This window comes from Nycticebus coucang, chromosome 21 (genome assembly GCF_027406575.1).
Source record: "Nycticebus coucang isolate mNycCou1 chromosome 21, mNycCou1.pri, whole genome shotgun sequence".
NCBI classification, from domain to species: Eukaryota; Metazoa; Chordata; class Mammalia; order Primates; family Lorisidae; genus Nycticebus; species Nycticebus coucang.
In genome coordinates, this window is record NC_069800.1 from 28,574,337 (window position 1) to 28,598,667 (window position 24,331).

General features: G+C 37.4%; 1 protein-coding gene across 5 annotated transcripts in view; it reads right to left on the reverse strand.

Annotated features, from left to right (window-relative positions):
- Positions 1-24,331, reverse strand: part of PLCB1 (phospholipase C beta 1) — a 922,504-nt gene that overhangs the window by 205,825 nt on the left and 692,348 nt on the right. For all 5 annotated transcript variants that reach the window (XM_053573858.1, XM_053573860.1, XM_053573861.1 and 2 more), the window contains 2 exons: positions 18,318-18,464; positions 5,454-5,611 (listed from right to left, as the gene is read on the reverse strand). In XM_053573858.1, the coding sequence (XP_053429833.1) occupies positions 5,454-5,611; positions 18,318-18,464 (305 nt within the window). The remainder of the gene's footprint in view (positions 1-5,453; positions 5,612-18,317; positions 18,465-24,331) is intronic.

Below are 24,331 nucleotides of genomic sequence, written 5' to 3' on the forward strand. Positions count from 1 at the left end.
GTCATTACATTTATAGATAGAGAGAAAGCCAACATTTGGTTTTTATGTATTTCAATGATAATGTCAGTACCTAACATTTACAGAGTACTAACTACATGTAATGTATTGTTCTAAATGATATTAGTGTATTAAGTAGGGTTATTGAATATTTACTGCAACCCCAAGAAGTAAACACTATTATCATCTCCATTGTGCTGATTACCCAGGAGGCTTGGTCTGGGGAAGAAATTTCTCTTGAGTCTTATAACAACTAAATGGAAGAGCTGGTGCTGGGACTCTGGCAGTCAGGCCTGGGGCAGCACCCTTCACTTCTATTAATACACTCTCCTTTCTGTCTTCTTTGCCCATCCTCTTCCCTCTCCTCTGTGCCCATTTCTCTCCATCTCTACCATTACTTTAGTCAGCAGCTGAAGAAACCGTTTTCAAACCTGTAAAATAATGAAAATATTTACTGAATTTCACCTAATATTTTCAGTTAGGAACCACTGAAAACTCCATAAGTCCCATTGGAGGACTTTTGTTCTTTCGTGCCCTTGAAATATTTCTTACGCTATGCGTGATCATCTGGGATGATAATCTAGGCATAGCTTGCAAGTTTCATCCCTTCATAAATGCTATAATTGGTAGACATTGGATGTGAAAGTAGCTTCATGCTCAATTACTCCTCGACAAGGCCAATCTGTTTTTCAGAGACTTATAATGTTGGATTCAATAATCTATAAAGCATATGGTTCAATTACTAAACTCCAGAGGGATAAACTGCCCTCAAAATCCTTTTTCTTTGCCAGACAACTGTTGGGTATATCTGGACATCCATTTTACATGTGCCTTTGTGTAGTAGTGAAATAGCATCCTAAATTATGATTATTTCTCTTAGGGTTTAGGAAATGCTCTATTTAACAACATACCCAAATTGAACACAGTTTCATCATATATGTCATCACATTATCAAGTTTTCCATCCTGTACAATTGCAGGTTAAGAGGAAGCTGCCTGAAGAGAGTAGGGGGACCAGGTTGGGAATGGAGTGGGCAGGTGGAAGAGGATAGAGATGGAGGGAGAGCAGAGAGAAGGAAGACCGAATGGCAAATTACTGTGTCACAGGCATCCAAAGGCTAGGGCAACGAGGCACAGAGACAGAGCAGACACATGCGAGAAGTAACAAATAAAGCCAGTCTGCAAAACAAAAGGCCCTCTATAAAGAGGCTGAGTTATAGCTTATCTCCTTTCCCAGAACATAACTTTTTATTTTGACCCATGTACTAAATAGGTAGCAAATGCCAATGGAAATGCTTGTTCTCTGAGATATACCGCATGGAAGCTTTCCGGGTCACATCTGCTGAAAGCAGATAAACTGTGTGATACAAACATGAAGAACTGTGCGATCAGTTTATTTTGCTGCAGTGATATACGCTACAGTTATAGACTAGACTCTAATTATACTATGGCGATCGGGTCTAAATGTATGGGATGTTTTGCCAAACTGGCAAACACTGGGGGAATATTTTCACTGCCTGACTAATATTATCATACATGGAATTTCACATATAAAAATAGAGAAATATAAAACCCACTTATCTGATAAACAGAGGCAAGAAAACAGACTAAAAATGAAGGCTGTGCTATATTTTGTCTGCTTGCTTTGGGAAGGGAAAGTTCATTCCTAAAAACATTTCCCAAGCACCTAATACATGGTGGATGCCAGGTTCTGTTCAAAGAGCTTGGGTACAGATCTGTGGACAAAATAAAGACCCCTCTCTCTGTGCCACTTACATGCTCGTAGAAGGAGAGGCAATACACAAGGAACATAAGAATTAAACAAATTAAGCAGAATGTCAGAAGGGAAGTGCTGTATGGAAAATGTAAACAAACCCACACACACACAGGAGGAAGGAGGGTATGTCCGTATTATGGGGAGTGGGAGTGATGGCTGGTGAGAATCTGAAATAGGTTCCAGGAGGCCTCATTGAGAACGTGATATTTCAGAAAGGCTTCAAGGAGGAAAAAGGAGAGCCATGCAGATACTTAGGGGAAGGGCATTCCAGGCAGAAGGAACAGCCTGTGCAAAGGCTCTGACCTGCTTGACACCGTCATGGGACAGCAAGAAGACCAGTGTAGCTGGAGCACAGTAGATGAGGGGAAAAGTAGTGAGAAACGAGATAATGAGCAGGGGTGCAGATCACGGAGGGCCTCGTCCCTCTTCTATCCTTTCTTACCAAGTTACCTTATACTATGTGTGTGTGTGTTTCTTTTTTTTTTAATTTTAATAGGTTTGGGAGTAGAAGTTAAAATCCATTATATGCACCTATTGTACAGTGGTGAAGTCTGGGTCATTGCCACACTCATCACAGACACAGGGTTTGGGGAAAGCCGACTATGTGCTGATAATCATGTAAGTAGGGCTGGGCTAGGGTGAGGCAAGGAAAGGGTCTAAGTGCACAACTTAAAGAGACCACTCACTTTCAGGTACCACGTCTGCCCTTCCTGACCCTGAGAGCAGAGGCCTCCTTCAGTTCTGCGAGGCCTCTAGAGGCCTCACTTGCCTTACCATAGTCTCAATCCTGATACAAAGAAGCCCTGGTTCTGAATATGTGTCCATGAAACGGGTTGGCATTTCTATTCTCCAAGCCTATCCCCACCTACCTCCAGCCACTCACATCTCAGACTATCTGTCCCGCCAATGCACATTAGCAGGAAGAATGGCTGGACCCTCCAACTACACCATCCTGGTCACCTCCCGACTCCCAGCGAACTCCAGAAGGCAGAGAGAGAAATCAGTATTCTTGGCTGGAGGTAGTCTTTAAGGCTCTGACCCTGCCAGCAAGTGTGTGGATGTGATTAAGAAGCGGTGCTTCTGGAGCCCGGGAAGAGATGTTCAAGGAGCTCATGACTCTGGGATTACAGATGTAATTGAAGAACTACTTGGATGGTTGAGTGCTAAGGAGAGTCACTCCAAGCTAACTTGATGGCAGGCAGAAGCCAAGAAGCAAAAGCTCTATATAAATAAATATGCTGTATCTGCTTTGTGTTTATTCTCTGACAAGCAACACAAAGAACTTGGAGGGTTTTAAGTTTTTAAGAATATATTATTGTTTCCCATAAGGACTCCGAGGAGTAGACAGGGCAGTGGGCAGGTGGGTGGGGTGGTCTTTCTGCAAAGGATGGGTGTACAGTGCCCTCAACTCTCAGCTCTGTTGGGAGTGCTGTCTGCCTTTCTGGGACTGTCTCCCTTCATCAATAGACAGATGAGCCCAAATGTCACTGGCCCCATACCCATCTGTTCCCACTTATTTTTAAGGAGCCCAACCAGGTTAAACTGGTATCTTAGAACACCAAAGGACAATGGCAAGGTTTGAAAGGGAAGAAGTAAGACTACGGAAATTAAACAAAACCCATTGATTTTTCAACTGAACAAATGCAAAGACCATGAGAGCACTCAATTCCAGGAGCAGATTCAAAAATTTTGTTAAGAATTAATGTCACCCCACATTTGATTTCATTGTAAAATTTAAGTGAAAGGTGTTATTTTTCTTTAATGATTGTACTGTAGCCCACGTTTAAGGACTCATAAAAAGCCAAATTCCTTAGACACAACACAGTAAACATATTCTAAAGTGCTAATGATATTACTTCTGAACATGTTTTTATAACTGCTGTAAATAGCAACGTTTGATCAGAAAAATCCTTTTGTCTAAACCAAACCTTGGCCATCCCTTGAAAATCTTGCTTCTCTTTTGCTGTTCTCTCCAGTGATTGAAATTTATTTTCTCATATTCCTAGTGTTCCAGGGCTAAAAGCTGGGGTTTGAGGTCTTTCAGCTCCCAATGCTACTTCTGAAACACTACCTTTCAGTCTTTTACTCCTTTCTTACTTCTGCCCTTTACCAAGCTCCCCCCCATTCAGCAAACATTTGGCAAGTGCCTATTGGTCGTCTTCTTGCAAAGCTTTGCCATTAATCTTGGTAAAGTAACATCAAATTCATCCTATATTCTGGCCTCTTGGTATGCACATTAGTTACCCACATACTTGGACTCTGTTTTCTTGGTTTCTTAGGAAGCCCGGAGGCTCAGGTATCCCAGGCAATGAGGTTCATGCTGTGGAACCTAGTTATAGAGGTCATCCTCTGGCCTTTCTTTCTGGTTCCCTTCCACAAAGGTGAGAAGCTCAAGTCAACTAAAAGAACATGTCTGATTAAGCCTTCACATTCCCCTTCCAGTAGTTGTCCAAGTGTGTAGGACACCAGATTTCTCCACCCCAGTGGTCTCAATATCCTGGGATGACTCTTCCCATGGGATGTGGGTAGACCTTAGATAAATGGGCTAGGGTGTCCATGCACATGAATGTGAACCCTTTTATGGTGTAGGATGGAGCCACAAGTGGACATAAAAGGAAGATCAAACACACCCCAGATTCATGGATAATAAAAATGACTAATACATCCTGCCTTAGGCAATCAGAGAATTGTTTCTGCTTCCTGACAGCACCCAAGCCATAGAAAAACCCTGCTTTCTTGAACCATCCCCCAAATCATCTAATACAAGCTCAACTCCTGTAAGTCCTCACTAATGCACTTTTCCTGAGACAACCCTACTCCTCTATGGCTTGTGTCTTTCATCCTATGATCAAATAAACCTAACATTGACTACATATGTTCTTATCAGTCTTTGACTGATAAGTACCAATGTACCAAAGGCTAGCATCACAGAATGCTATCTTATATGACCATCAATAGTAGTAATTAATGTTATCATCAATCACATCATGGTAAAGAAAGCAAAAAGCTAGGGATAGATGCAATAATATTGTTGAAACTCTCAAACATTATGGAGTGAAAAAAGCAAGGCACAAAATAATGCATATTAAAGTGTGAATCAATTTATAGCAAGTTTAAAAAGTGACGAAGCTACATCCTTTAGGGCTTCACATGAATGTGTGCTTTGTGCTTTAAGAAACATAAAGTAAGGGTCACTGTAATAGCCAGAATGGTGGCTACCTCTGGGCGTAAGGAGTCACTCAAATGGGAATGTGTACATTGGAGTGATACTGGGTGCCAGTGAGTTTCTATATCTTGATTTAGGCGTTAGTTACTGGGGCATATACTTTATATCCATTAGTTGAACTGTATAAATAGGTTGTCTGTATTCCTTACTATATCATATTTCACAAGAACCAAATGCAAGAAAACAAGAATGAGAATGCAAACAAGATGAGACAAATAAATTGATATTTCCTCTCCTAAGACAGTTCCCTTAAAATTTGATTAGCATGAATTAATTTGCCTGATGCTAATTATCTGTGGATAAATCCCTCAATTTTCACCTCTGGAATTACAAAGATGATTAATAGTCTTTGCAATTAATTATGACCTTTGGGACTTTGTATTTAAGGAGGCTTTACCCCCAAAGGGATCAGGTCTCCCCAGCTGCTGCTCTTAGCAACGTTCATCCACTCTACCTTGAAGGATATCTCAGTTGTCATGGTGAATCCATGGGTGATAACTGGCTCCTCTTCTGCAGTCCGCCCTTTCCAGCAGTCTAGCTCCACACAGCGACAACCAGACAGGAGCACTTGGCGATACATCTCAACAGAGGAGTTTCCAGCCAGCTGGCCAGCTACAAAACACCCACAAAACAAACCCCAGAATCCATGAAGCAAGAAATACTGTGATGTTTTCTTAGAAAGGCTCTTCAACAATGGGAACACAAGAGAGTCTAAGAGCTGGAGCAGCTGTTTTCAGTTTTTCTTCTGCCTCAATATACTGGAAGGTGACGGCATGATCCAAATATAATCATGGCTCCCTAGCAGTGGTTTGGGAGATGATGGGGCATTGTAACAATAACAGTGATGCATGCTTATTAACTGCTTATCATATGCCAATTACAGGTCTTTGAAATTTATATGTATTAAATGTTTGTTCATTACAAAAATCTCTCTGACATAAATGTTCTTTAAAAAATTCCCCTCAAGATAATAAAAATGGTACAAAGCAGTTCAGTTGCCCAAGTTTCCAAACCCACGAAGTAGAAGATCTAGAACTATAACATCAAAACTCAATCTTTTAATTCAGACTATTTTCTGATGGGACAATATTGTTAAATGACTGTCCACCAATTAGAAAAGTTAGCCAATCTGTCATGTGTCTTCAAAACACAAATTTTTTAAAAAGGTACACATTCTCCTTTCAAAAGTGCTCCTTTTGTAAAAATAAATTTAAATTTAAGAAAAGAAGTGCAAAACATATCTCTCTAATAATTATAAAACATTGTTGAAAGAAATTGAAGGAGACTTAAATAAATGGAAAGACATATATCCATGGAGAAGAAAACTGAATATTATTAATATGCTGCTGCTCTTCAAATAGTATTTTCTTGATCTACACATTTAATTCTTATAAAAATCCCATCTGGCTTTTTTTCTTCAGCAGTTAACAAGATGATCCAAACTTTACATGAAAATATAAGGGACCCTAAATAGCCAAAATTATCTTGAAAAATAAGCACAGATTTGGAACTACATTCTCAGTTTCAAAACTTACAACAAAGCTGAAGTAATCAAGACAGTATGGTATTAGCATAGCATAGACAAATAAATAAATAGAATTGAAATTCAAAAAATAAACCCTCACATTATGTTCAACTGACTTTCAACAATTGTACTTTCAACAGTGCAGAAAGAATAGTCTTTTCCATAAAGTATGCTAGACAACATGATGGCCACATGCAAAAAAATGAGGTTGAATCCCTACCTCACACCATACGCAAAAAGCTAACTCAAAATGAATCAAGATCCTAAATACAGGAGTTAAAACCACAAAGGTTTTTTTTGTTTTTTGTTTTTTTTATTATTAAGAGAAAACATATAGGTAAATCTTTGTGACTTGGATTAGGCAATGATTTCATAAATATGGCACAAAAAGCATAACTATAAAATGGAAAATGCCTAAATGTCACCAAAATTAGAAACATTTATGAATAGAACTAAAATATTCAAATGCCTAAATGTCACCAAAATTAGAAACATTTATGAATAGAACTAAAATATTCTAGCAGAATGAAGAGAATTATAATAATCAAGGTAGCTGAGAGGTCTGAGGGCAGCTGTGCAGAGGATATGAAAGCCAAATTACTTCTATTTTACTTAAGAAGTCAATGGAAGTCACTAATTTAAATTTTTTAAAAAACATCAGTAATTACTTTTGAGACAAGCTCATTATTAACACACTAATTGACGTCTTTGGAAATTTCAAGAAAATTAAATATTTCCTTTGTTTTATTCTTTATAAGCTTCGATCTTTTTTTTTATAGTTAGTTAAAAGATGGCATGTTGATGAAAAGTGTTAAAATGACTTTGAAATGAGCAAGATTTGCCCTGTGGAGACACGCAGGACAAAGAAAATAGGATTAAGCCTACTTGCTTAATTTTATTTTTATATGCATGTTATAATACCCACCATCAACATAACAAAAGGATGACATTCTTGAGTGCTACCTAGGCCTGGTAAATGCATTGAAAGTTTGATTAAGTAGGTTTGCATAATCACTTTTCTCTACTGGAAAAGTAGGGTGTTTTTCCACATATAGATGTATTTGCAAAAGTAGAAAAGTCTAGAAAGTTCATGATGCTGGATAATAAATTACCATTTATAACTGCTTCAAAGTTCATTGCCATGACTGAGATTTACAAAGGTCTTTGTTGTGTAAAGAGCATGGAGACAGTAGACAAATTTTTATATGTCATTCCCAAACTTAAAGGAGGGTTAATTTAGCTAATGGAAGTGAAGAATTCAAATAATAATCACATTAATTAATTAAAAATGCTTGCACCTACAGAAAATTGCACTGATATTAAAGAATAGAGCAGGCATGCCTCTGTGTGTGTGTGTGTGTACACTGGTTAGAGAATTCTTTAAGTCCATTATTGACTATATCAATACAATTATCTATTGTGCAATTTCTGAGTCTATTTTCTTAATACTTTCTTGAGTATTACTGACTCTGGTAGGGATGCTGCCATGGGTTTAGTCAGGTTTAATTGTGTAGAAAAGTAGATACATATCTAATGGATATTAGTGTGGTCTGTCACAGAAGACTCAAAGTTTCAAGAAGCATTTCTTTAGATTTTTTTACAAATCCTTTTTCATCCTTCAAAGAACAATCAGAAGGAATTTGATGTATTTTTTGAATGAGGATCTGTCAATGTTTTGAAAGGCATGATAAGGTGGCTCAAGGAGTAGGGTGCCGGCCCCATATACCAGGGGTGGTGGGTTCAAGCCTGGCCCCGACCAAAACTGAAAAAAAAAAAAAAAATAAAGAGAGAGAATGAGAGGGAGAGAGAGAGTGTGTTTATTGTGCAGCACTTAAGACCAAAAGAATCTCTCCAAGTAAATTCACTGTTTGTTCTTTTTTTTTTGGCCAGAGCTAGGTTTGAACCCACCACCTCTGGCATATGGGACCGGCGCCCTACTCCTTGAGCCACAGGCGCCACCCTCACTGTTTGTTCTTAAAATGAACAATATTTGTTAGAAATGAAAGTCTCCTAAAGAAAGAGTATTTTGAAAATTCCCCAATTTATCTATAACTGGTATGTAGTAATTGTCTCATTCCTTGGAATGCATATACATTCCCTGTATGTTTTGCTTCATTTATGGAGATATTTATCAAACACATGTATTAATATTTTCTATTATTCTCTCCTTTTCTGCCTCCAGCCTTAAAGCTGATTTATTTTCCTTCCCTAAAATTTTTAACTTATCACTATTACATCCCATTCACCCAATTCTATTTCCATTTGATTAGATCCAATAAATATAGCTTCTGGGGCTCAGGGAGAACTGGAGGTTGGGATTGCTGATATGTCATGAGTTATTCAACCCTTGGTATTTCTGAAACTAGTTTTTGACATCATCTCTGCCTGGCTGTGAACACCCTCTGGAATGCATTCCAGGCTCATGATTGAACTTGGGAGCTGAAGCTCCTTCTCATTTTGATTCATAATACTGCCTTGAGTCACAGTTCTGGTACTTCTCACTTGACTGCGTTCATTGTGGGTGGCTGTTGACAATCACTTGAGCTTTGTCTCAGACTACCCAAGGCATCCAAGGATAGATGAAACCAGAAATTGGGAAACAGAAATCCTTATAAAGCTTCTGAAGCATTTCTCCCCATGCAAAGACTGATGATTTAATTGCCTATTTTTATATTTGTCATTATTTATTGTCTTAAGACCCTTCAAACTCCTGGGTATGAAGTTTCCAAAATGTGATGCATTTGGTAACTCAGTGGTCTTCTTCAATAAACATTGTCTCCTTCAATAAATGGAGACAAAGACTATTTTTCCTTGCTCTCAATGCTGTGACAGACATTCAAGGCATACCAGCAGCTACAGCTGAGGGAAACTTCCAATATACAAGAAGGTAATGTCTGTCACGACATGAGACATATTTCTTACCCATCCTGTCTTGGAAGGGAGTAGAGTATAAATCTCACCTGATTCATACACTTCTAGTGACCTTTCTTTCCCTTTTTGCTCTTTTCCCTTGCCGGTAGAATGTTTTATGTTTTCTGATATACTTCAAGGCCTCCTCCCAAGCCCTGGGGTAAATATCGACTCTTTTCAGCAAGTCATGGTAGCATCAAGGTGCATTCTAGTGATTGATGAGGGCATTTATATGTGACATAACTCTGGACTCCATAAAACAGAGAATAAAGGAAGGACATCTCCAGGTTGCAGCTGAGATAGGAGGGGTGTCAGGGAAGCTCTAGCTACATTTTCTTCATTCTTAAGTGTTAACAAGGATCAGGAGACCAGGGTTTCCTCATACCATATGTGGATCTTGTTTCTTAGGGAGGTGATGCTTAATCAACTCATAGTCATCTTGAAGCCGTAAGGGAACCAAAAAGAAAACATTGACATCATTGAATTTCTGATTTAATCAACCCTCAACCACTCTGCCTCTAGACATTGCGCTGTGTGATGTAGTAAATTCCTTAGTCTTCAAGCCATTGAATAATGGTAGGACATTACTTTCAACCACAGGAACCCTGGCTGTTTCAAGGCTGGGTGCAGTGGTTCATGCCTGTAATTCTAGTACTCTGGGAGACCTAGGCAGGTGAGTAGCTTGGACTCAGAAGTTCAAGACCAGCCTGAGCAAGAACAAGACCCCCCATTTCTACTAAAAATAGAAAAACTAGCCAGGCATTGTGATGGGCTCTTGTAGTACCAGGTACTTGGAAGGCTGAGGCAAGAGGATCTCTTGAGCCCAAAAGTTTGAGGTTGCTGTGAGCTATGACGCCATGGCACTCTACCCAGCATGCCAGAGTGAGACCCTGTTTCAAAGAAAAAAACCCAAAACAATAAAAGAACCCTGGCTGTTTTAATTTATCTACATTTTACAAATGAGGAAACCAAGGCTCAGAAGAGTTAAGTATGTAGTTTACTTAAAGACCGATTTAATCTGGGCCTTTTTTTTTTTTTCTAAATTCATCTTCTTTCTATTCTACCACGCAACTCTTCTACATCTGTGTGTGCTTTAAAACAAAGATAAGTGATAAGGATGGTGCCTGTGGCTCAGGAAGTAGGGCACGGGCCCCATATACCAGAGGTGGCAGATTCAAGCCCAGCCCCAGCCAAAAACTGCAAAAAAAAAAAAAAAAAAAAAAGATAAGTGCTAAAAGGTGGCATATACTAAGGGCTAAGTGAGTGGGAGAGATGGGAAAGATGGGAGTGATACTCAAAGCCTGGGTTCATTGTGGATAACTGGCAAGGGTACAACTAGGCCTTGGGTCATTTTTAGAACTTTTCTATAGCCAAGTACACATACATGAGGAGAGGAGTGGAATAATTATTAGATACATTCAGTCAGATAATCTAATTCTTCAGATTACTGGGATAACTAACTTTCAAATTTAATGTTTTCTTTTTTAAAGCTGACTAAGGATGTTAGTTATTCTAAGATATACTGCTTTGCCTTGTCTGTGTTTATGGAGCCATTACCTTCCAACAGTTCGGAGTACGGGAAGGTTTATGGAGAGCAGCAAAAGTATAGATTAAATTGATGGCATGCTTTTCTGTCTTGGGAGGACTTTTCTTTTCCTAAGTCATAAAGATGGATTCCTCAAGGAAAAACAATAATTTAAACAATAATCACTACTGGGTGTACTGCCAAGACCAAAATCCTAGAAAATGACCATCATAATTAAAAATCAACTCATTCTGTGCATGTATTTCTTTCAATGTTGTTCCAATTTATTTTTCCTTCTGGGCATCTCGATAGTCAACAAAGGGCCAATAATGAGTAGAGAAATAGACATAATAATAATGCATTGCTAAATTAATTGGTTTTCATACTGTATATTTAATTTTTACAGTCCCTTTGAATGCTCAGAAGAAAACACTCCACATATTGAAATTTTCCCTATTTGGATTAAGACTGGCAGTTCTCAGGAATGCTAATTCGAAAAATGTTCCAAGGAAATTAAGTAGGAGGGTAACCAGGGGAAATGAAGGGTTGATCATCACCTTAATAACCGGGAATCTATAATCTGTTTTCCCTGTTTCTAAAACACAGCACAATAGATGCTAATTTTTTTTTGCACCCAGCATTCCTTAAACTCATTTAATAGCAAACCTTTCCTTTTTTTCCTACCAAACATTCCTTATATGAAATGTTTGTCCTTATTCTGAAAATAGCATAAAATCTAACTTACATTTTAGGTATTAATTTTAAATTCTCATTGGCTTCTATTGCTTTAGGCATTGGTTATATTTTCATTTAATAACATATTTTTTTTTTTTTTTTTTTTTTTTTGAGACAGAGTCTCACTCTGTTGCTCAGGCTGTAGTACACTGGCACCATCACAGCTCACTACAACCTCACACTTCTGGAGTTCAGTGATCCTCCTGTCTTAGCCTCCCCAAAAGTTGAAACTACCATGTATACATCACCATGCCTAGCTAATTTTTCTTTCTTTTTTTTTTTTTGTACAGAAAGTGTCTTGTTATGTTGCTCAGGCTTGTCTTGAACTCCTGGCCTCAAGTGATCCTTCTCCCTTGGCCTTTCAGAGTGCTAGCATTACAGGTGTGAGCCACCATGTCCAGCATATTTTATAACATTCTTAATTGGTTTGGAAGAATCTGAATTTTTGTATTTTAGATGTTTGCATTATCCAAAGACCTCTTCAAAACAGAAGTTCCACATTAGTTTTTTCTATAATTAAAACAGTGATACTAGCAATAACATGGGAAGTAAAATCCAGTTTTGACTCAAGTCAAAAGAGGATTTCAGGCAATACTTCAAGCCTATATTAATATTTTTATGGAGGTTTTCTTTTGCATTAATTACATAGAATTCTCTTTAATTCCCCTGCAGGAAAATAAAACTTTGAATGGTACTGGGACAAAGTAATATTGTGAGAATAAGAATTTACCTAATGCAAATGTTAGTATAATTATACATAGCTCAAAAAAGGGAGCAAGAAAAAGAATAACAATAGAAAATTCCCTTAGATCAGAATGGTATTTAATGTAGCACAGTTTAAAAGGTGAATATTTGAAAATATATGGATTCTAAATAAGCCTAGAAATTAAATAATTGGAGAGAGAATTGATCAGAAATCATATGCATATGAATCAGACAGTGGTGATATGAAACAAAAATTTGGAGACAGCTATTTGTGTTCTTTCTTAATCACAAAATAGTGTGAATCCTCTTCTTTCCTAATGGCTAAAAGCTCCACCTTCCAAGAACTATCAGCCATTAGTAGGCAAACACCCTTGAATTTAAACCAAGCTGACACAATGGAGCCAAATTATCTACCACATCTGTGCTTACCAAGTTATACAGCGGGAGTGCATATGAGTGACTCTAGAAGAAATTAATTTGAAAACACTTAGTGAAATGCAATTTGAAAAACCCTGCACATGAAAATTTGAACTATTCTGTAATTTTTGTTATTTGTTTTCCTATTGAATAATTTTATTAGAACTATTTTTGTGTCAGTAATAGAAATGAATATGTATAATTTGTTAAGCATCATAATTACTAAAGGAAGCATGGCTATTGAACCAAGAATTTAAGCTGGTAGATAGGAATGGGAATATCTGTGTAAACTCACGTATTAAGAGGGGGGGAAAAAGATATTTTCTTTTCTTGTTTTGTTCACTGAAATGATCCGGAAATAACATTCCATAACTCAGGGTCCAAAGTGTTGCTACTCATACTGTTTTTTCTTCCACCAAAAGGAAGCAGGGCTCATTGAGAAAATGTCTTATTTCACATCTGGAAAAACTTTATGTGCCAAAAACCAAAGACATTTTTGAAATCAGTGGTGTCATGGCACAGGATAGAGATGACATCCTTAAAAAGGCTTCCACTCACAGAAGTTGAGAATTTGAACATCAAAAGGAGAAGAGTGGCTGTGGTTGAATGAACACATAAAATTATATACAGAAAGGGAAAAAAACGGATATATTCTGAAGGAAGGGAAAAAAAGTAGACTGTATATCCAATGTGTCTGAATCATTTTTGTATTGTTGACTCATTTATTATAGGACGAATATCAGCAATATGAAGGTAATGAACATAAATACAGAGGTTGCCAAAACATGTATACACATTTTAAGAAAGGAAAAACCTGTGTTAAAATTGTAACACTCAATATATACCAATAAAAAAAGATGAATACAAGTCAAGTTTGACTTCTGCAGTTATAAGTGGTGCACAAGGTGGTCCCTATCAGCGTTCAGACACTTCTGATTATGACTAACTATTGCAGCGCTGACCAAAGTGTCCACTTGCATTGCTGGGCATGCCGTGTCAACTTCCTCCTGAAGAACCACCAGCGTAGCCTGTTTTCTATGGTACACCACATCCTTTAAGGTCCCCCACAGGTAGAAGTCAGGGGGTGTTAAGTGAGGAGAACAGCGGAGAAACTCAACTACACCTCTTCCTCCTATCCATTGTTCTGCCAAATGTCCATCCAAGTAATTTCTCACATTTCAGTGCATGTAATAATCTTGGGGTAAAACTGTCCATTTGTTCTTTTAAGAACGCATTATATGCTTGTTCTGCTAACTCCTGTCTCTAGTGGACACTGCTTGGTAGACTTCTGTGGTGAGCATGTGTGTTCAACACCACAGCAGAAGCAGGACTTGTTGCTGTGTGAGGCCTCCCTGATCTTCCCTTGTGCACATCATAAACAGTACCATGCACCTCAAACTTAGCATGAATGTGTGCAGTTTTTAAGTGGATTGAAGGTTCTATTGCATACTCATGCCTCCATTTTCATGGTACTTCCACAAATGTTCTTGAATTTCAAATGCCACTTCAAAATCATCTTAGGCTCCTTGAAGGACAACTGTGTTTCTGCTGTTTTCTTTGACTGTCCTCCTGTTGTGTTCATTTGATTAACACAGTATTTTGAGCAAATGTCATATGTAGTATGACATATGCTAAAATATGTGTACACATTTAAAGCAATAATTCAATTGCTACCATAATTCAATTCAACTTCAAAACGTAATACCTAGGTCACATCTCTTGTTATCTATGTATTATGCATATTTTTTGGCACTTCAGTACATCAGTTGTTAGGAATTTTGTTTTGTTTTTGTTTTTTATTTTTTTTTGTTAATCAGGCCCAGGGAAGGTTTGAAGCTGCCACCCCTGGCATGTTGTGTGTGTGGGGAGGGTGTGTGCAAACCACTGAGCTACGGCACCCAGCTAGTTGAAAGACATTTTGGACTGGAAAAGATTATTTGTAAAATTACTCTATATTGTGACTTCCAGGTAGAAAAAAATGAAATAGAGTATACAAAGTTCAACTGGATATATATTAAGTGTTTATAAAAGTCTTCTGTTGCTATGTGTATCATAAAACCAAGATTCTCTGTGCTCAGGTTTTTAAAGTTATATTTGTTTGGATCTTATCAAGTCAAAGATTCAGACTCAACCTGACATTCCATAGACCTCCTTGAACTTGAATGAGAAAAAGGTTGCAGCTTTAATTTTAACCTCTACATAAAATTTAGCATTCTTTTTAGTTACAAATAGGTAAAAAGGCACAGTAGAACTAGTGAGATCTGTGACTATGTCACTGTGGAAATCCCAGGTATTTTCATGTTACATTCTAATTTTTATAAATATCACACAGTATTATTTATATTCTTTTTAAATTGTGCTAACAGAATGATATACACCATAATATTTTATAGCAGTATTTCAATGGAATTTATTTCCTCTTTAGTCCTAGTACTTTATTTTATGCATTTGACATTCTGAAAAGGCTCCATAGGCTTTACCAGACTGATAAGAGTCATTGGTACCAAGTAAAATTAAAGACCATTAAGAAGGAAAAATGTCCTTTACAAAGGCTTATGAACTTGATTAGGAGATGAAAACTTCTTGACATAGGCCTAAAGAACTGAATCCAAGATGGAAACTCTCCTCCTGAACTCATGGAACCTGTAGTGGCTTTAAAACCAGACTGACAATTATTTGATATTTCCCCATCAAGAGAGCTGTGATTCATATCTCCTTTCTATGAATCTGGGTAGACTTGTCACTGCTTTGACAAATAAAGAAGTGTCAATACAGAGCTTCAGAAGTTAAGTATAAAAAAGCAATTAAGCTTACTCCTTGTTTTCTCAGATACTTGTTTTTATAGCCCTGAGCTGACATGTAAGAAGTTCACCTACCTTGGGTCTGCCATGCTGTGAGGAAGCCCAAGCTACATAGTGAGGCCTCTTGCAGGCAATTAGGTCAATAGTATTAACTGAGCACAGCTGTATGATCATCCCAGCCTAGGTGACAGACATGTTGACATGTTGAAGAAGTCTCCAGATAAGTCCAGCACCCAAGCTGCTTGGGTCACCCTCTCCCTGTATTCACTTGAGGTATAAGATATGATGGAGCAGACATAAACCATCCCCTCTATTCAGTGTCTGAATTCTTGGCTCACAGACTACAGATAAATATAAAATGGTTGCTGTTTTAGATCATTAAGTTTTGGGACGTTTTATTATGCAGCAATAGATGACTAGAATAGGGGTTAGGACGGGCCAAACAAGAACATGGTTAGTTCTGAGGCATGAATATTTTTTAGTACATAATGTCAGTCGAAACAAAATGGGCCACAATGTCCTGAGAGCCTTGGAATTTTCATAAAGGACAATATAAGTTCTAGTTCAACTGACAGTAGAATTCAAACTACACTAGAACTTCTGTAAGTTGAGGTTACCAATCACAGGACTGTAACAAACTGGTCAACATATGGAGGTGGACCACATAAAAAACTAGGCCTGCTGTACTGACACGCACATGTGGTGCTCATCTAGTCTACCCAGTTAGGTCAGTTTAAGGAGGGCTCAGAGTAAGGAGGTGGTCATCTGTGGAGGTTTTACTGTATGTCATTCTGATAAGTTGGTTTCAGATAATAGGGAATCATCTTGACGTAGCCCATTCTGGCTGTCTGAAGGCTTCATTGTTATTTCTGTCCCAAACTCATTTCCACACCAAGCACTTTTTTTACCTGGGGTGAGATACTGGCCTAATGCCGTACTTGAAACCAATACAGCATGCACCTGAGCCATGAGGAAATTCCCTAAAGGATTCTAAAGAAAGAACTTAGTTGTCAGATGACTAAATCCTGTGAAATCTTCTTGGACAGCCCTATGGCTGTCCAGTGCCTACATCTTCCTGTTGTTACCTGCACTTCCTTGCCGCTCTAGCCTGCACAAGAAACAACATGCCCTAGGACAGTGAGTCACCAGCACATCAAAACCACCCCAAGGCACGAAGACTGTCTGAAGCACACAAATACCAAATAAGATCCCAGACTGAGGTAGTGTTGTGGGTGTTAAGCCCGGCTACTTTATGTATGTTTGGAGATGAACTCTATGGAGTAACAGAGTGGTATGATTTTTTAAAGAAATTTATTTATTTATTTTTGTTAACTAGCAGCCCATTTTCTACAAAGACCTTTTGGAATCAGGGAACTACCATAGAGAAAGTATCCTTGAAGAAATGTATTTTGATTACAAAAATGTTTTGAAACTTATGAAAATCCACATTTATTAAAATTTGAATAGAAAACTATAGTGAATTTATGTTTATGTGTGTATGCATATACATATATGTATGTATATGTATATATTTTAATATTTTTCTGTTCAGTAACCAACCAAAACTCATGGCAATACTTAATTTAGGAAACACATTATTTTTCCTACTTTTTAATAACATTTACAATGAAGCATGAGTTATTGTTCACAGGTCAATTTATTTTTGTCCAAAATCCTATTCCACTTTGAGCAAAAGCAATTCACCTTCAGCAAAAGTAATTTAGGATGTCAGAGTCTTCCTATAGATGGACATAGACCAGAGAACAAGGTAGGATTGTACATGGCTTGGCATTCCCTGAGAACCAGTTCAGTTACACAAAAATATCAGGTCTAAAGGGGTCAGATATGCCTTTTTGGAAAGAAATTTGGAGAATACTCAATGAACTAAAAATAGACCTACCATCGATCCTGCAATTCCTCTACTAGGTATATACCCAGATGATCAAAAATTATTTTACAACAAAGACATTTGCACCAGAATGTTTATTGCAGCTCAGTTCATAATAGCCAAGTCATGGAAACAGCCCAAGTGCCCATTGACCCATGAATGGATTAACAAATTGTGGTATATGTACACCATGGAATATTATGCAGCCATAAAAAAAGATGGAGACTTCACATCTTTTATGTTTACCTGGATGAAGCGGAAGATATTCTTCTTAGTAAAGTATCTCAAGAATGGAAAAAAAAGTATCCAATGTACTCAATACTACTATGAAATCAATATATAATCACCTATACATTCATATGAATGGTAAAACATAACTATAATCCAGAAAGTAGAAGGGAAGAGGAGAGAGACGGGAGGGGGGAGAGAGGAGGAGGAAGGGTATTTGGGGGACCCTCACCTAATGTGCATGACGCAGTGGTACATTTCAAAACTATTAATAAAAGAGTATAACTGTGATGGATGTGTTAATCAGTTCAATGTAAATCTTTCACATTGTATATCAAATCAGTACACTGAATGCCATAAATCCATCAATGTACACAGTTATGATTTAATAAAATCAAACAAAAAAATGAAGGGGTGAGATATGGGTGGGCACGTTTTAGAAGATTTGAAAACCAAGATAGGCTGTGGGGAAATGATGATATTGCTTCACAAATTCACCTTAGCTTCTGAACAACAGAAAGTAGAGACTGGTGAAATTTGGTGAGACTGGCTAACAGGACAGTCAGAGAAATAGAAATTCATACCTGTGAGGTAGGTGTTGTGTGAGGAATTAATGAAATAGTGGGAGAGGGGCTGAGACATGTCTTCATTCAAATCCAGTTTCTCAGGTGAAACAACCCCATTTTCTTCTCCGCTCAGATAGCGCATAAATCCATCCACTGATATCTGCCCTAGAGGGAAAGAAGGGTAAAAAGAATGTGAATGTATTCTTTTTATATGGCTTGCTGGTATCAAGTAGCTTTAATTTTGGAGGGTGTGTGTAAAAAACTCTGGTAGGATCCAAGGTAGGAAACAGTAGCCACAATTGCATTTTAGAATGAATAAACAAGGGTGTAGGATCATGCCATTTCATCATAATTATCCCCAAAGGTCACAGCTAATAGAGAAAAAATGTAGTGGCATGATCCTCATTGACTTTTCCAAGCATTTAAATAACTAAACACCAACCTCCCATTATCAAACGTAAGCCCTGATGTCAACTTCATGGATGGACCAAAATGTTGTCAGTACTTATTTCTGGGTGATAAATTTGGGGGGGATATATGTTTCCTGTATTATTTCCTATTGTAAATATATGTTACTTTTATAATCACTGAAGTTATGCACAGTGGTTTTATTATTTTCAATTAAGTGGAAGTGTTTTCAAATAATGGTCTTTTTCGCTGCAACAGAAAATAAAGATGACCTTAGATGAATCTTTCCTAGGACTAAAAAATTGAATGGTCATAAAAAGGAAATATTTAAATTTCACATTTGAGAGTGATTTTGCTTCAAATAGAAGAAATAAGAGTTGTACTTTACTCAGACTCTATTTAGAAATTTTTCTTTTGTTGAAATCTTTCTGAAGTTGACTAATGCTAAATATTGAGATAATTCTTTCTTTTTCAATTTTATTGAAGTGAAATCAACAAAGCTGTATATATTTAAGGTGTGCAACCTGATGTTTGAAATTTGTACTGAGACCCTTTTTTGTCATAGTAAGCTTTATGGAGACATACAATTATCTTAACTATTTTGATTCCTTGCATACTTTGTTCCTTCGACCTTAGCATCCAAAGGGTCAAAACTGCACATCTGTGGGCAGTAAAGATGTTGGTAATAAATGTTGGAGGATGCAGTTTCTTTTTTAAAAAATTTGAAGTGATTTTTTGTTACTATAAAAGTGGTACATTAATTGAAGAGATAAACTTAGAAGAAAAAACCTTTGCTGAACATTCTTCTTGCGGTAACAACAACAAAAATCTCGGTGTATAAACTTCCCAGAAAAAGTGTGTGTGCATAATTCTTTTATGAGCTGCGATCATATACACACACATATATAATTACATATATATAATGTAGTAACCACCTTTGTTTGCATTAATTGAATAATGTGTTATGAACATTTTCATGTGAGAATAAATTCTGTACAGATAAATATTTAATGATAACATATATAAGGTATAACTCTATATTTTATATAATATAAAATACAACACAACAGTATAAAATGGTCAATGAAGCTGTTTCTAATCTTTTCACTGCTATAAATGACATTGCTTTGAAGACTCCGATATTTAAATCTTTGTACAAATCTTAATTATTTCTTTAGGATGAACTCCCAGAAATAGAACTGCTGATTCAAAGACTGAATATTTTTAAGGCTTTTCATACACATAAACAATTTATTTTCTGTTAAAGTTCTAACAATTAACTTTCACTAATATAAACATGTTTGCTTTCATTCTTTTCACTCTTGTTACCCAAACTTATAGTGATGTGTAAGTGTGTGATATAAAACAATTATAATATCTAACAAATGTGATATGTAACAATTCCAATCTTTATTGATTTGAGTATTACTTATTCTTGAATGGTAAGAGATGTGTCATCTAAATGGCTGAGCTAGCATAACTATTTACGACAAATTTTTTTCATGTCGAATAAATTTCTCGAGGTAACTGATGTCTGCTTTTCCTAAACTCTGAAAACGTTATAGCTAAAACACTTTTAACATTATCCAATAATAAACAAATAAAAAGAAAGAAATTTGGTATTGGCTCTTTTGAAGAGAGGAGCTATTTTATAAAAGAAAAATTTTCCTAAATAAACTTTAAATGGAAAAAATATTCGTAATACGAGCTGCTTAAAAATTAACTCTAACACATACTTTGATAATTTGAAAATGATAAAAGAAAAAATGCTAAGAAAGTCTGTTGCATTGGAAATATGACATAAAAGTCCTTTTATTGGTATGTTTGTGTGAGACCAGTTTCTAATGGATTCTATAGTTTATAACTCTGAATAACCATTACTTAACAAAGTGCCCTTTCTGATCACGTTGCTGACTTCTTTTTAAAATTCATCTATGGTTAAATGCATATATCCCTTTAAATGGATTTAAATTTTTGGAAACAAATCAAAGTCTACTTAGAAACAAAGCTATTTCAACAGATAGTTTTAAAAAGTATTTTGGAGTATAAAGCTCATTTAGAGGTGAAATCTTAGTTTAAAAAAAATCAACTTTCTTGGTAGTTTTCCTTAGTTCTGTGACAACCCACCTTGTCAAGTCCTCAAACTAGAGTCTCTATTTCTCTCTCCCGCCTTCTTTCCTTTCCTTCTTCTCTCTCTTTTACCTTCCATTCTTTTCATAAAGATTTACTGAACACCTACCAGGTTCTAAATACAAAAAAGAAATAAAGCCTGTGTAAAACTCAGCCTTTGCCTTCCAAGAGTTCATAATCTAACAGAAAATAAGCCCATCACTCCTTGCAAACCAGGCTTGAGCAACCTCAAAGCAGGTGTCACTCCTGGAGTCTACTACGATGTTTTGTTCACAGTGGGTGCTAAATCACCATTTCTCTTGGAAGCCTATTGTGATTTGAAACAGAAAATAAATTGTTTTAAAACTGGAAGGTTGCCAAAAGCACAATAATCTTGTTTGATCCTTGTGTTCTAATTAGGTCAAGATATGAAATAGCTAAGATGTGATGCTTCTAACCTATGCAAATGACAATTTCATACAACTCCATCTCCAACGACAGCCGTTCCTTAGAAGATAGGAAGTAAATGTTAAGTGTCTTCAGCGGCCAGGAAAGGAAGATAATAAGACTATAGCTGCTGGATGAATGTGCACACTCCATGTGCACACTGGGGGTGTCACGTGGTGTGGAAACTGGCAAGTGTGCGCTCCTTCCAGAGGCACACATATTACAGCAATAAAATACCATATGACCTAACACAGTGGTGCTGGATTTGGTCATGAGTCTGTCAGTTTGCAATTGTTATCTTGCAGGAATTAATATCCTTTGGTCTGATCAACTCTTAAAACCAATTAAAAAAAAAAAAAAAAAACTTGGGTGGTGCCTGTGGCTCAGTCGGTAAGGCGCCGGCCCCATATACCGAGGGTGGCGGGTTCAAACCCGGCCCCAGCTGAACTGCAACCAAAAAATAGCTGGGTGTTGTGGCGGGCGCCTGTAGTCCCAGCTACTCAGTAGGCTGAGGCAAGAGAAATGCTTAAGCCCAGGAGTTGGAGGTTGCTGTGAGCTGTGTGATGCCATGGCACTCTACTGAGGGCCATAAAGTGAGACTCTGTCTCTACAAAAAAAAAAAAAAAAACTACTTCAGGGCAGCACCTGTGGCTCAAAGCAGTGGGGTGCCAACTCCATATATCGGAGATGGCAGGTTCAAACCCGGCCCCAGCCAAAAACTGCAAAAAAACACCCCAAAAAACCAAAAAAAGAGTACTTCAATAGGGCAGGGACAACAAATGAATTTTGGCTTTAGCTCCAATTCCCATTGTTAGTGCCTCCTGAGTGCTTGCATTGAGAAAGATTCTGAACTATGCTTGTGACTAATTTTGATGATAGTCATAAGTGCAGGACAGACAAGTGAGGGAATACATGGCGTTTACTTGCCATCCTCAAATGACAGATTTGGATATTATGATAGCATATTATGACTAAGGTCAAGGGATAATTTGGAACTTGCCAAAGAATGTGTAACAAAGTTTTATTTAATTCATTAATGGGCAAATCAGGAAGATGACAATGCTAGTTCAAAAAGCCAATGAAATATAGGTGTATATGTATATGTATATGTATAAAATAGACAAAGCAAAATCCCAATCCTAAATAACACAACCTATACAGATATTGCTAGATTGAATATGAAGTTAGTGAACATCCTATGGGTCCATTGACCCGTGACCTTTTTGGGTTATATTCTCTACCTTTATTATTTCATAAAACTCAAAGATTTTAACATAATTTTAGCATAGATTGCAAGAAGTAAAAAATAAGAACTAGATGAATCACTATTTGTGAGGATTAGTTTATAATTATATTAAATAAATTATAATCCCTAATGAAGGAATTTATCTAACTTTGGATTAATACAAATAATGAATTTGAAGGGAAGTTCAGAGAGAGTACCATTACCATAGCAGATTATGGGTGAGCAGATGGGGTGGGGGAAGAGGGATCCACTTTTAAACCCAAAAGCTCTGCCTTGCTAACAAAGGATCAAATGCTCAAGATTTTTGACAAGGCAGAGGTAAGTCAAAATTAAGAAAAGCCAATGAAAAAATATAGATGAAGAATAGTTAGTCACTTTGTAATCCAGGCATCAGCTAAGGGGTCAGTAGTTCATTTGCAAAAATGCAGATGTTTTGGCATAATGGATTAGCCTAAATAATAGTTCTGACTGATAAAAACTTAAGGATAGAGAACAGACTCTCAGAGGCTTGTCTTTTTCTCCATAATCCATAGCTGAAATATTGCTTCTGCTGTTGACTTAAACCCACCAGGACTTTTCTTTTTAACTTGTACTGTTAGTGAAAAGTTGCTTACAATTTTTTTTCTGGTTCACTGAAGTGTATTGAAAAATGAAAAAGCTTTAGAATTAAGATAGAAAAACACATGGCTTTGCTTTTCCAAATAAATTAGTAACAGCACAAGAAATCCAGCTTCCACTCCTGCCAGTGGAAACTGGTCAGGGACAAATTCCTTAACCATAGGATGAGTCAGCTATAGGGACACTTTCACATCTCCTCTAATTCCAAAAGTCTATGAATTCAAGTGGGTTAATAATTAGAGATAATTACTAGTTAAATTAAAAACAAAATGTCTCATTTGAGAATGAGATTACAAAACATCAAACCACAATGAGAAGCAATGTTACAAATTTCTGAAATCAAATCAACAGGAAGAGAAGTTCAGAGGATAAAACCAGCTGACAAAGGCTAAAAATAAATTCCCTTACATATTTTCTTAATGAAATATCAGTATCCTTCCAATTGGACATGTCACTCACATAATGGCATCTAAAGAAAGGTCTTTATAAGAATATATTCTGGGGGGCGGAGACAAGATGGCTGACTGAAGCCAGCTTTCCACAGAGGCTCCCGTCCAGAAGGAGAGTTAAAGGACATAAATTTAGCAAGTAACCTGGTGGATTTGAGCTACACCAAGAGAGAAGGTTGAAGAATGAACATCAACCCCGCTGAGGTGAGCTGTGACCCCAAGGATACAAACAAAAGGTACAAAATCCATCACCAAGCAGACGGGAGTCCCCTCCCCCATGAGAACGGCTCAGAGTGCCCCACAAACAAACGAGCAGAGTTCAAAGGTCCTCCCACTACACTCCACGGGACCTACCTCCCCTACTAGGGTGCCACAGCATTCTCCTGCCAGGCATAAAACTGTATGTATTCTCTACCTGCAACTCTGAGGTCCCCGCACTCCCGTCCGCTCTCACTCTGAGGTCTGGAGGCCTGTCCCCCAGGAGTATAGATTCTTGTGTGATTTCTCGAGGGTTGTGGACAGTGCCTAAACTGCAGCTGTTCAGTGCTGACACTGGAGCACAGGAGCAAGGAGAGGACGGTCGGCTGAGAGGGAACCACACCAGAGCAGCAGTGCCCTGAGGTGCAGAGAAGTAGCCGTCTCTTAGCAATAATACGACTCACTCCCAGATATTCCAAAGCCACACCCCCTGTCTCCCTGGGCAACCAGAGGAGGCTGTGCATCTACTCAGGTGGCAACGACCACGGAACAGATCT